The sequence below is a fragment of the Limanda limanda genome, chromosome 16, assembly GCF_963576545.1.
Source record: "Limanda limanda chromosome 16, fLimLim1.1, whole genome shotgun sequence".
NCBI classification, from domain to species: Eukaryota; Metazoa; Chordata; class Actinopteri; order Pleuronectiformes; family Pleuronectidae; genus Limanda; species Limanda limanda.
The window spans coordinates 21,572,684-21,584,689 of record NC_083651.1 but is presented as its reverse complement, the minus strand read 5'-3'; the positions used below and the strand labels follow the sequence as shown (position 1 = coordinate 21,584,689).

At 44.6% G+C, this 12,006-nt stretch overlaps 1 protein-coding gene across 1 annotated transcript; it reads right to left on the bottom strand.

Annotated features, from left to right (window-relative positions):
• Positions 1-10,097: 10,097 nt before the first annotated feature.
• On the bottom strand, positions 10,098-11,413 carry LOC133021274 (olfactory receptor 52R1-like). Its single transcript, XM_061088058.1, is given in 2 exon segments — positions 10,098-10,559; positions 11,000-11,413. Coding segments are annotated over 2 exon segments (876 nt in total).
• Positions 11,414-12,006: the final 593 nt, after the last annotated feature.

The window sequence follows — 12,006 nt, the reverse complement described above, 5'->3', positions numbered from 1 at the left end:
TTGATGAAAAAATACTCCAGATCAGGAGAGCAGTGTTGTTGAATCACTATCACATTGTTGCACCAGCCAGAGTTAGAGTAAAAGCAGATACCTCCACCTTTCGTCTTGCTGGAGAGCTCTGTGTCGCAGTCCGCTCGGAAGAGTTGGAAGCCAGCCAGCTGCAGCGCAGAGTCCGGTACAGATCCACACAGCCACGTCTCTGTGAAGCACAAAACGGAAGATGAAGAAAAGTCTCTGTTCTTACTAACTAGTAGCTGGAGTTCATCCAGTTCGAAGTCCCCGCCGGCGAAGACGCACAAGCGCCTTTTTCCTCTCCTCCGCCGCTTCACCGTGTGAACAAAGGTGAGCGCACCTTTAACCAAAATGTCCAAAATCTCGATGGATGAGGCAATGAAAGTCAGAAAAAGATTATCCGGAGTTGTGTCCCTGATGTTCATGAGCATCTCTCTGGTGAAAGAGCTCCCGGTTTTAAGGCAGAAAACTGAATTTACTAACAAAACAAGACAAAACATCGCGCACCAAATCACAGAGGCAGCCGTCCGCTGCGCCATCTTAGATCGGAATAAAGTCATGTTGAGTTTTATACACAAGTTCCTTCCTCCGACGTCTTTTCTATACATATACGCACAAAAATAAAATAACACTGCATGCTGGTGCAAAACAGTGCTAAATGTTTTGAGATTGTACTTGCCCCCGTTCTTCCTGGAGCAAAAGCCCCTTGCACTTGGTTAGGTCCAGTGACCTCATCTCTGACATCATACCATAAAACCAGGAAATGCTGAGTGGCCTCCTCCTGCACATTGGATCTGAACTGAGAAAAACACATTTCTGTAATGTTCAAACATGCCACACAAGAAGGTTACTGAAACTGACTTTGTGTTACTTGAATCTACTCATGTGTTTTAATGTTTCAGTGCTAACACAAACAAGCCTGTCATAATAACTGCATTCACAATTTCATCTGCTCCCCAGAAGGTCCAGAGTTGTGAATACGTTGTTATGATTTCAGTGTGTTCATGTGCCTTTAAGTTGAAATCTATACAAAAATAAAGACATTAATATGTTCAGAGGGCTTTTGTTTGCATTAAAAACTACTATTTAGAGCTGACTGTAAAATATGTCCACCGGTTTATGAGTGATGACAATAAAATGTGGCTGGAATAGAGTTAGAGCCACATTATGTTAGGTTGAAGCACACAGCACAGAGTACAGGAGGAGCAGCAGAACATGTGTTAATGTTTGGGCTCCTGCATAAAGGTGAACCACTCTGCATCGATGCAGTGATTGAACATTTCCTGCTTCAGGAGGACAGACGCTCATGAGAGGTCCGGTCGTCCTGCGTCAGAGCTTCCTCCTCACTCCTGTGACCTGCGATCCCTTTACACTTTAAAACACCATTAAACACCATCACTGGTCACAAGTTATTAGGACACACACAAACCCTGCAACGCAACACGAGACGTAACGTGACCATACAGTCAGGACATCAGGGTTAAAGTGACCGGAATGATCCAGAGTCATGATCCCACATCATCGATTACTAACTAAATAAATGTGGTTACCAGTTCCCGCAGATTATGACGCAGCCTGTGTTTTAACCCTTGTGTTGTCCCTGCTTCCCTATGCGGTTGACTGTGAGCGTTTTGGGTAGCGATTTTAACTAACGCTGGTTGCGATACCCTGCTTCAAACACACAGACGCACCCGTGCACACGCACAGCCCACCACACATCAGCACGCGCACGAAGGGCAATAGAAAAGCGAACAGCCCTTGCATATGTATTTGTTACGTAGGGCCCGTCTCTTGTCGTTCGGGGTCTCCCTGACCCCGAGAATCGCGACGTCGGGCCCGCCCGGCTGCCCGCGTTGTGTACTCGAGCCTGTTGTTGCTCGGTGATGCGAAGAAGAAGAAGAAGAAGAAGAAGAAGCAAACAAATTTTTATAATTTTGTATAGCTGCACGACACCCGCAAAGACGCGAGACGCTGAGACGTAGGGCCTGTGTCTTGTCGTTCGGGGGGGTCTCCCTGACCCCGAGAGTCGCGACGTCGGGCCTGCCCGGCCACCCGCGTTGTGTACTCGAGCCTGTTCTTGCTTGATGCGAAGAAGAAGAAGAAGAAGAAGAAGAAGCAAACAAATTTTTATAATTCTGTGTAGCTGCACGACACACACGAAGACGCGAGACGGTGAGACGTAGGGCCTGTGTCTTGTCGTTCGGGGTCTCCCTGACCCTGAGAGTCGCGACGTTGGAGAAGGTGTGACGTAGGGCCCGTCTCTTGTTGTTCGGGGGGGTCTCCCTGACCCCTGAGAGTGGCGACGTCGGAGACGGTGTAACGTAGGGCCTGTGTCTTGTCATTCGGGGGGTCTCCGTGACCCTGAGCCTCGTGACGTTGGACCGACCCGGCTCCCTGCGTTGTGTACTCGAACCTGTTCCTGCTCGGTGATGGGAAGAAGGAGAAGAACAAGAACAAGAACAAGAACAAGAACGAAATTATTATTTTTTTTTTTATAGCTGCACGACACACGCGAAAACGCGAGACGGTGTAACGTAGGGCCGTAGGTCTGTTGTCGTTCGGGGTCTCACTGACCCTGAGGCTCGCGACGTTGGACACGGTGTAACGTACGGCCCATCTCTTGTCGTTCGGGATCTCGCCGCCGACCCCGGCTCCCCGCGCGTTGTGTTCTGAAACCTGTTCTTGTTCAGTAATAATAATAATAATAATAATAAAAAAAAAGAAAAGAAATGACCATACTTGACTCGTTGTTTGTTTCTTCTGAATCTCTGCACGTCACACACTCCAAGACCCTGAGAGTCGCGACGGCTGCCCGAGCCTGTTCTTGCTTTATAGCTGCACGACACACGCAAAGACGCGAGACGGTCAGACAATTGAACACGGATGGTCTGACAGTGCATTGTCCAACCACATTCGACGGTCGGATAATCCGTGTTCAATTGTCCGACAGTGCATTGTCTGTCCACATTCGACGGTCGGACAATTGAACACGGATGGTCCGACCGTGCATTGTCCGTCCACATTCGACGGTCGGACAATTCGTGTTCAATTGTACGACCAGAAAATTATTTTCTCCTCTTCTCTGTCTCGACACGTGAAGGCAGCTTTCTGTCCAGCAGCAGTTCTGAAGCCCGGTGCTCAGATAGTGCGAGATGACGCTGGATTGTGTCGTACTGTTACAGGCTCCTCCGATGGTTACCCACTCCCACCCACTCACACACATGCACACTTTCTTTCTGCTGTATATCACACACAAGGCAGTGTTGTGTGCTCGGACGTAATAAAAATAATAATAACAAGAAGGCGAAGAAGATGATGAATAAAACGCGGCGGCGCACGTTTCGCTCGTTTATTTTTTAAAAATAATTTGTATTGCCGCGCGCCACGCGCGAAGATCCGAGACGGGCTGACGTAGGGCCTGTCGCATGTCGGCCGGGGTCCCCGTGACCCGAGGGCACGCGCCGCGAGCATGCCCGGCTGCCAGTGTTGTGTGCTCGAGCCTGTTCTTGCTCGGTGATAGTAAAAATAATAACAATAATAGGAAGAAGAAGAAGAAGCAAGAAGAAGAAAATGCGGTGGCTCATGGTTCACTCATGGTTTTTTTTATAATTTGTATTGCTCCACATGACCACGCGCGGAGACGGGAGACTGTCACACGCACACAAACACATGCTGGGTCAACCAGACCCTGGGACAACACAAGGGTTAACTTTATTGGTGAAGGAGAAGCGAAGCCTCATTTATCCAGGAACATATCAGTTCTAACTGTGAGTGATAAGAAAACATCAGTCACACACACACATACACAGACACTACAGCTGTACCATATGACCACAAATTATTGAAATATTTGAAAGTAAAGTATCATTTGTCATAAAAACTCAAAAGGTGTTAAGTTTGTCCGGTTTGGAACATTACGGCCTCTGTAGAGAGGACCCGCTCCTGATGTAAATATATAGTATATAAATATAAAGCAACGTTCTTCAACGTTTTTCAGGCCAAGGACCCCCAAACAGGTGGAGAGATGGAGCAGGGATCCCCTACTATATATATTGTATAAAATTGTGTTTTATATTAAACTGGGCCTAGTGCCATGTATAAACATAACTACCCTGATATTGTGCATTCAATACTAAGCTATTCAAATATTACACGGGTTCATATATTCATGTTTTTAATTTAAACATGTGCAAGGTACAGGGTGGCCATGCCACTGCCATTTATAAACATACAGTGGGTACGGAAAGTATTCAGACCCCTTTAAATTTTTCACTATGTTTCATTGCAGCTATTTGCTAAAATCAAAAAAGTTCATTTTATTTCTCATCAATGTACACTCAGCACCCCATCTTGACAGAAAAAAACAGAAATGTAGAAATTTTTGCAAATTTATTAAAAAAGAAAAACTGAAATATCACATGGTCATAAGTATTCAGACCCTTTGCTCAGTATTGAGTAGAAGCAAGTCTTCTTGGGAATGATGCAACAAGTTTTTCACACCTGGATTTGGGGATCCTCTGCCATTTTTCCTTGCAGATCCTCTCCAGTTCCGTCAGGTTGGATGGTGAACGTTGGTGGACAGCCATTTTCAGGTCTCTCCAGAGATGCTCAATTGGGTTTAGGTCAGGGCTCTGGCTGGGCCAGTCAAGAATGGTCACAGAGTTGTTCCAAAGCCACTCCTTTGTTATTTTAGCTGTCTGCTTAGGGTCATTGCCTTTTTGGAAGGTGAACCTTCGGCCCAGTCTGAGGTCCAGAGCACTCTGGAAGAGGTTTTCTAGGAGATATCTCTGTACTTGGCTGCATTCATCTTTCCTTCAATTGCAACCAGTCGTCCTGTCCCTGCAGCTGAATAACACCCCCATAGCATGATGCTGCCACCACCATGTTTCACTGTTGGGATTGTATTGGGCAGGTGATGAGCAGTGCCTGGTTTTCTCCACACATACACCTTAGAATTTACGCCAACAAGTTCAATCTTGGTCTCATCAGACCAGAGAATCTTATTTCTCATAGTCTGGGAGTCCTTCATGTGTTTTTTGGCAAACTCTATGCGGGCTTTCATATGTCTTGCACTGAGGAGAGGCTTCCGTCGGGCCACTCTTCCATAAAGCCCCGACTGATGAAGGGCTGCAGTGATAGTTGACTTTGTGGAACTTTCTCCCATCTCCCTACTGCATCTCTTGAGCTCAGCCACAGTGATCTTTGGGTTCTTCTTTACCTCTCACCAAGGCTCTTCTCCCACGATTGCTCAGTTTGGCTGGACGGCCAGGTCTAGGAAGAGTTCTGGTCGTCCCAAACTTCTTCCATTTAAGGATTATGGAGGCCACTGTGCTCTTAGGAACCTTGAGTGCTGCAGAAATTATTTTGTAACCTTGGCCAGATCTGTGCCTTGCCACAATTCTGTCTCTGAGCTCCTTGGGCAGTTCCTTCGACCTCATGATTCTCTTTTGCTTTGACATGCACTGTGAGCTGTAAGGTCTTATATAGACAGGTGTGTGCCTTTCCTAATTAAGTCCAATCAGTTTAATTAAACACAGCTGGACTCCAATGAAGGAGTAGAACCATCTCAAGGAGGATCAGAAGAAATGGCCAGCATGTGAGTTAAATATCAAAATCAGAATCAGGTTTATTGGCCAAGTAAGTTTGCACAAACAGGGAATTTGACTCGGTAAAGTGGCTCACAGTGTGCTTACACAGAATACACATCACAAAACAGTACAATACAAACAGTCACAAAAACAATACAAAATACAAACAGTGCGACAGTCTAAGAAAAGAAGTGCAGGTATAACAGGGTAGGTGTATTACGGTTATACAGTGAAGTGAAATAAGATAACCATAATTAAATATAATTATAATATATATTATATATAATATAATATAATTTCGGGAGAAACTGTACAGTGTTTATTATAAAGATCCAGGGTTATTGCACAGTGTCAGTGGGTTGGCTGTTCAGAAGTGAGACAGCGAGAGGGAAGAAACAGTTTTTGTGCCTGGAGGTTTTGGTGAACAGAGATCTGTAGCTCCTCCCAGAGGGGAGGAGATCGAAAACAGGTTGTGCCCAGGATGAGAAGGATCTGCAGTGATCTTTCCTGCCCGTTTCCTGACTCTGGAGGTGTACAGGTCCTGGATGGTGGGCAGGTTGGCACCGATGATCTTTCCTGCAGTCCTGACTGTCCGTTGAAGTCTGTTCTTGTCCAATTCGGTGGCCGATCCAAACCAGACAGTTAGTGATATGCAGAGAACAGACTCGATGACAGCTGTGTAAAACAGGATCAGCAGCTCCTGAGGCAGGTTGAGCTTCCTAAGCTGGCGCAGGAAGTACAATCTCTGCTGGGCCTTTTTGATGATTTTATTTATGTTGGGTTCCCACTTCAGGTCCCGGGAGATTGTGGATCCCAGAAACCTGAATGATTCCACAGCCAACACTGTGCTGTTGAGTATGGTGAGGGGGTGCAGTGCTGGGGGGCTCCTCCTGAAGTCCACTGTCATCTCCACGGTTTTGAGCGTGTTCAGCTCTAGGTTGTTTCGACCGCACCACAGGGCCAGCTGTTCTGACTTCCTGCCTGTATGCAGACTCATCATTATCCCTGATGAGGCCGATGACTGAAGTGTCGTCTGCAAATTTAAGGATTTTAACAGATGGGTCTCCTGAGGTGCAGTCGTTCATGTAGAGAGAGAAGAGCAGTGGGGAGAGCACGCATCACTGAGGTGCACCAGTGCTGACTGACCGGGTGCTGGATGTTATTTCACCCAGCCTCACCTGCTGCTTCCTGTCTGTCAGGAAGTTTTTGATCCACTGACGGGTGGAGACAGGCACAGTGAGCTGGATGAGTTTGGTGAGGAGGACTTCTGGGATGATGGTGTTAAACGCCGAGCTGAAGTCCACAAACAGCATCCTTGCATAGGTCCCTGGGGAGTCGAGGTGTTGCAGGATGAAGTGCATCCCCATGTTGACTGCATGATCCACTGACCTGTTTGCCCGGTAAGCAAACTGCAGGGGGTCCAGCAGGGGGCCTGTGATGCCCTTCAGATGGGTCAACACCAGTCTTTCGAGGGATTTCATGAACACAGACGTCAGGGCGACGGGCCTGTAGTCATTCAGTCCAGTGATGCAATGTTTCTTAGGGACTGGGATGATGGTGGAGCGTTTGAAGCAGGAGGGGACTTCACACAGCTCCAGAGATCTGTTGAAGATCCGTGTGAAGATGGGGGCCAGTTGCTCTGCACAGGCTTTCAGACAGGAGGGTGACACACCGTCTGGGCCTGATGCCTTCCTTGTCTTCTGTCTCTGAAAGAGCTGGCACACATCCTCTTCAACGATCGTCAGTGCCTTGAGCTTTGCTGTGAACCACGGTTTATTGTTATTAAAGATGCAGTACGTTTTGGTGGGTACGGACATGCCTTTCCAAAAACTGATATATGACGTCACAGTGTCAGTCAGTTCGTCCAGTGATGTAGATGCAGCCTCAAAAACACTCCAGTCAGTGCAGTCAAAGCAGGCCTGTAGCTCCAGCTTTGACTCCTTGGTCCATTTCCTCACTGTTTTCACCACAGGCTTTGCAGATTTTAGTTTCTGCCTGTAGCTTTGGAGGAGATGAAGCAGGCAGTGATCGGAGAGTCCCAAAGCTGCACGGGGAACAGAGTGATATGCATTCTTTAATGTTGTGTAGCAATGGTCCAGTGTGTTTTTGTCCCTGGTGGGACACTTAATGTGCTGCCTGTATTTTGGCAGTTCACGGCTGAGATGTGCTTGGTGGAAATCCCCAAGGATAATCAGAATAGAGTCTGGGTGTTTTCGCTCCGTGCTGGTAATCTGGTCAGCCAGGTGTTGCTGTGCCTCGCTAACGCAGGCTTGAGGTGGAATATAGACACCGACCAGAATAAAGGAGGAAAACTCCAGCGGTGAATAAAATGGTTTGCAGTTAATGGAGATGGCTTCCAGCTGAGGAGTGCATATCTTCCATAGCACTGTGGCATCTGTACACCAACTTGTGTTGATATAAAAGCAGATTCCTCCTCCCCTCGTTTTCACCGTTAATTCCGTAAAGCGGTCCGCGCGGTGGAGTTGGAAGCCCGGCAGAAGAAGGATGCTGTCAGGGATGGACTCACCAAGCCAGGTTTCAGTGAAGCACAGGGCAGAAGATCCTGATAAATCCCTGTTTATCTTCTTTAGGAGCAGCAGCTCGTCCATTTTGTTGGGCAGAGAGCGGACATTTGCCAGGTGTAACGCCGGGAGCGGAGTTCGGAACCCCCGCTTACGCAGTCTAACTAGCGCTCCAGCGCGCTTCCCTCGTCTGCGTCTCCTCCAAGCTCCACAGAGAGCGGCTGCTCCTATATGAGTGTCACAGCAAAGGGTCTGAATACTTATGACCATGTGATATTTCAGTTTTTCTTTTTTTAATAAACTTGCAAAAATTTCTACTTTTCAGTTTTTTTCTGTCAAGATGCAGAAAAAGGAGTGTACATTAATGAGAAATAAAATGAACATTTTTGATTTTTGCAAATTGCTGCAATGAAACAAAGAGGGAAATAAGGGGTCTGAATGCTTTCCGTACCCACTGTACATCTTGCATACAACACTGAGCTATTAAAGTAATTCACAGATTCATGTTTTTATTTTTAACATACATGTAGAAGAGACAGTGAATCCTCAAGCTATCTGTGGATGGCACACATACTCCCACATTAGTGAGATGTCAGACCCTGATGGGTAGCACACAACTTATCTAATCTTGGATGGATGGAAGTTGTCAGGCAGAGGGTCAAATCAGCCTCACAATATGTTGGATGCATGTTAATGTGTATTGAAAGACATTTAAATTCGTGAAAAAAAAAAATTATAATTTTTTTTAAAAATTGTCTAATCAACCAAAGATTTTGCGACCCCCCTGCAGTACCTCCGTGGACCCCCTAGGGGTTGCGAACCCCCTGTTGAAGACCTCTGATATAAAGGGTAAAGAATATAATTTGTACAAGGTAGATGATTACAAGTGAAAACTTAATTTTATATTCAATAGATCCCTTTCACCTAAATCTTACACACTGAACCTTTAATAATAAATCCACATAATATTGAAGTGTGAGTTAGTGGTGCAGTTGCTCTATTAGACAGATCACTGTATATACCTTTGATATAAATGAGGTGAATGGATTTGAAACAGTGTTTGAAAAAAGAATCATTCAGATATTATCATGTGTGAATGACAACAACCAAACATAACATCTGCAGCCAGTTCTCAGAATGAACAACTGTCGCTCTGATGTCAGCTCTGCTTCTGTCGACTCAAGTTTAAATCAAACTTAGTGCAAATTTAGCTATTGATTATTTCAGAAATGCATAAAGGAACAACGTTTATTGATGAAGGTCAACAGAATTACATGTGATCCTGACTCAATGCTTACCACACTCATTTACTGTACAACACTGGATTCTTATCAATGTTGCTCTCTGGTTTATGTTTTAGATATATGTCACAGGTTTGTCAGATGAGATAACTATTTATTGATACGGACATACATGCATTATACATCATGCTACACAATTTGTTTCTTTTAAAAAAACAGACACAAACATTTCAGTGTTACATTTTTTATTGTGTAGAAAAAAGTAGAGAGCAGACATATAAATCAGTTCAAAAAAAATAAATGAGGCAGACACATTTGCATTAGCTTGCTCCTGTTTTCTGTGGCAGTCAGACATTTAAGGTTCATACTGAAAATACAGAATATAAGAGCAAATGTTAATAAGAGGGTCCAAACACAAAGGATAATTTAAAAAACCTGTAATAGCTTTATTTTCTACAGAGGCAGAATAAGCTATATCAGAAACAGTATATGTGAGGCACATAACCATGATCCTGATGCTGTTATTGTTCACATTAACATCAAAATTAATGGTATAAGCCAAGTTAAAAACAAATAGGCCAGAGACTCGTTTTGTCATTACAGATTGATAATCCAGAGGTTAGAGCCTGGTAACTGTGCTGTAATAAGTTTCTCAGATTGTAACACTTTTCTAAAAAACAGAAATAACAATGCAGATGATAATATTTATCAACTTTCTTTCTACAGATCACATGTCAGTTCTTCCTGAAAAAAAACTGCATGATTCTATTTCTTATTTGCGTCAGTTTGAGACCGTATATGAGGGGATTGAGGATCGGAGGAACGACCAGGAATTCTATTGCAATAAAATTCTTGAAACTTTGCGGTATCGTACTCGTGCCAAATCTCACGTACATCAAATCAAAAAGAATACTAATGACTAAGGTATTCAAACATAGTAAATGCGGCAGACAGGTTTGCATGAACTTGCTTCTGTTCTCACCGGAGTGAAGGCAATTTTTGATCAGATACAAATAAGACCAGAAAATTAAGACTACATAGATTAAACAAACAGTGTAATTAAAAGCTGGAATAATGGCACTTGCTAATGGAGGAGTACAAGCAAGTCTATTCACCAAATAATTAATACAGTAGATTTTCGGAATATGTGAGCCGCATATTTTGGTTATTGCTGTTGTTATAGTGCCCACCAAGATCTTTTTATTTAAGAAACTTTATTTACACAAGCAGACTTACAACCATCCCGGTGTTTTTATTTTTTTGAAGAAACTTTATTTACAAGCAGACATACAACCTACTGCCTCCGCGCACGCACGTGAGTTTTTGTTTACCAAAGCAATGGATTCAGATTCAGAAGCACCGGTAAGCTACGGTCGCTACTCGCTACTGTCTGCCGTGGAATCAAAACAAACCCTCTAGTCGAGGACGCGCCTTGATGACGCGGGTCCGAATGCGCCACAAGAAGCAGACGGAAAACCTGCATGTCCATGCAGCAAACAGACAGGTCTGTCGGCCAATAAGGTCCTTCGGTCCGAAGAATTTTATTGGTTGAAGTTTTCACTAAATATTATGAGAGTGAAATAATTGTTTGTTTTTACTCCTGGTGGGTCTGTCTTGCATTTTAGAGTGTCATTACCTTATTAATACCAATTTAACCTTATCCAAAAAAAGTGTAAAAATGCAACAAAGGTGAGAGTCCCTTTAATAAGAGAATAGAGAAATCTGCACTGGCTGAAGTGTGCAACACAAAACCTTGCAGGAGGCATCCACTGTAAGAGATGACATGAGAGTTAGACAGGAGGTCGATGAGGAACTTTGGATAAAAGCCTGCAGTCCCATACAGTCCGTTAATGCACAGATTACAGAGGAAGATGTACATGGGCTCGTGAAGGTTTTTATCTATGATGATGGTCACGATGATGGTCACGTTTACCAGCCAGATCACACAGTAACACATCAAAGTGAGGATGAAGAGGGTGACACTGTAGCGCGCTGTGCCACTCAACCCCGACAGAGTGAACATGGAAACTACTGAAACATTATCCATCATGATGAAGGGTCTCTCTCACATTTTTCGAAAACAAAGACATCCACTATCTCCCTTGTCCATTGCTGACTTACCTGAACTCTCTTTCTTTCATCGGTTAATATCATTTACTGGCGGCAACAGATAGTGTGTTTGTGAACATGGGAGTAAAACAGTCCAATCAGTGAGCTTGACTAAACTGGAGACGCCCAGTTTACCAAACACGAAAAGATTACGCAGTATTTTGTCTTATGCTATACTGAATTTTGTTGTATGGGTTCAAACTCCATGTTAAGTGCTGTATTATTACTAGTTTAAATCACCTGAGGTTGAGTTAGAATAAACTCATGTTGGGCAATGTCTTTGTGGAACCACATGGCTTCCTTCTCGGCCTACATGTGTGGTCAAAACCTGAAACCAAATGGCCTCATGTTCTGGACTAAAGGCTCCAGTATGCTTCTCCACCTCCGTGGCGCGCGGGGGGGACGCACGGATCCCACGGACTCTTTGTCATTTATGCTTCTCCGAAAACTTTAGGCCTATGTGCGTAGAAGAAGTCCACGTTTGTTTATTTGCCATCTCCCGGCTTTCCTCACACACAGTGAACGATGGAAACT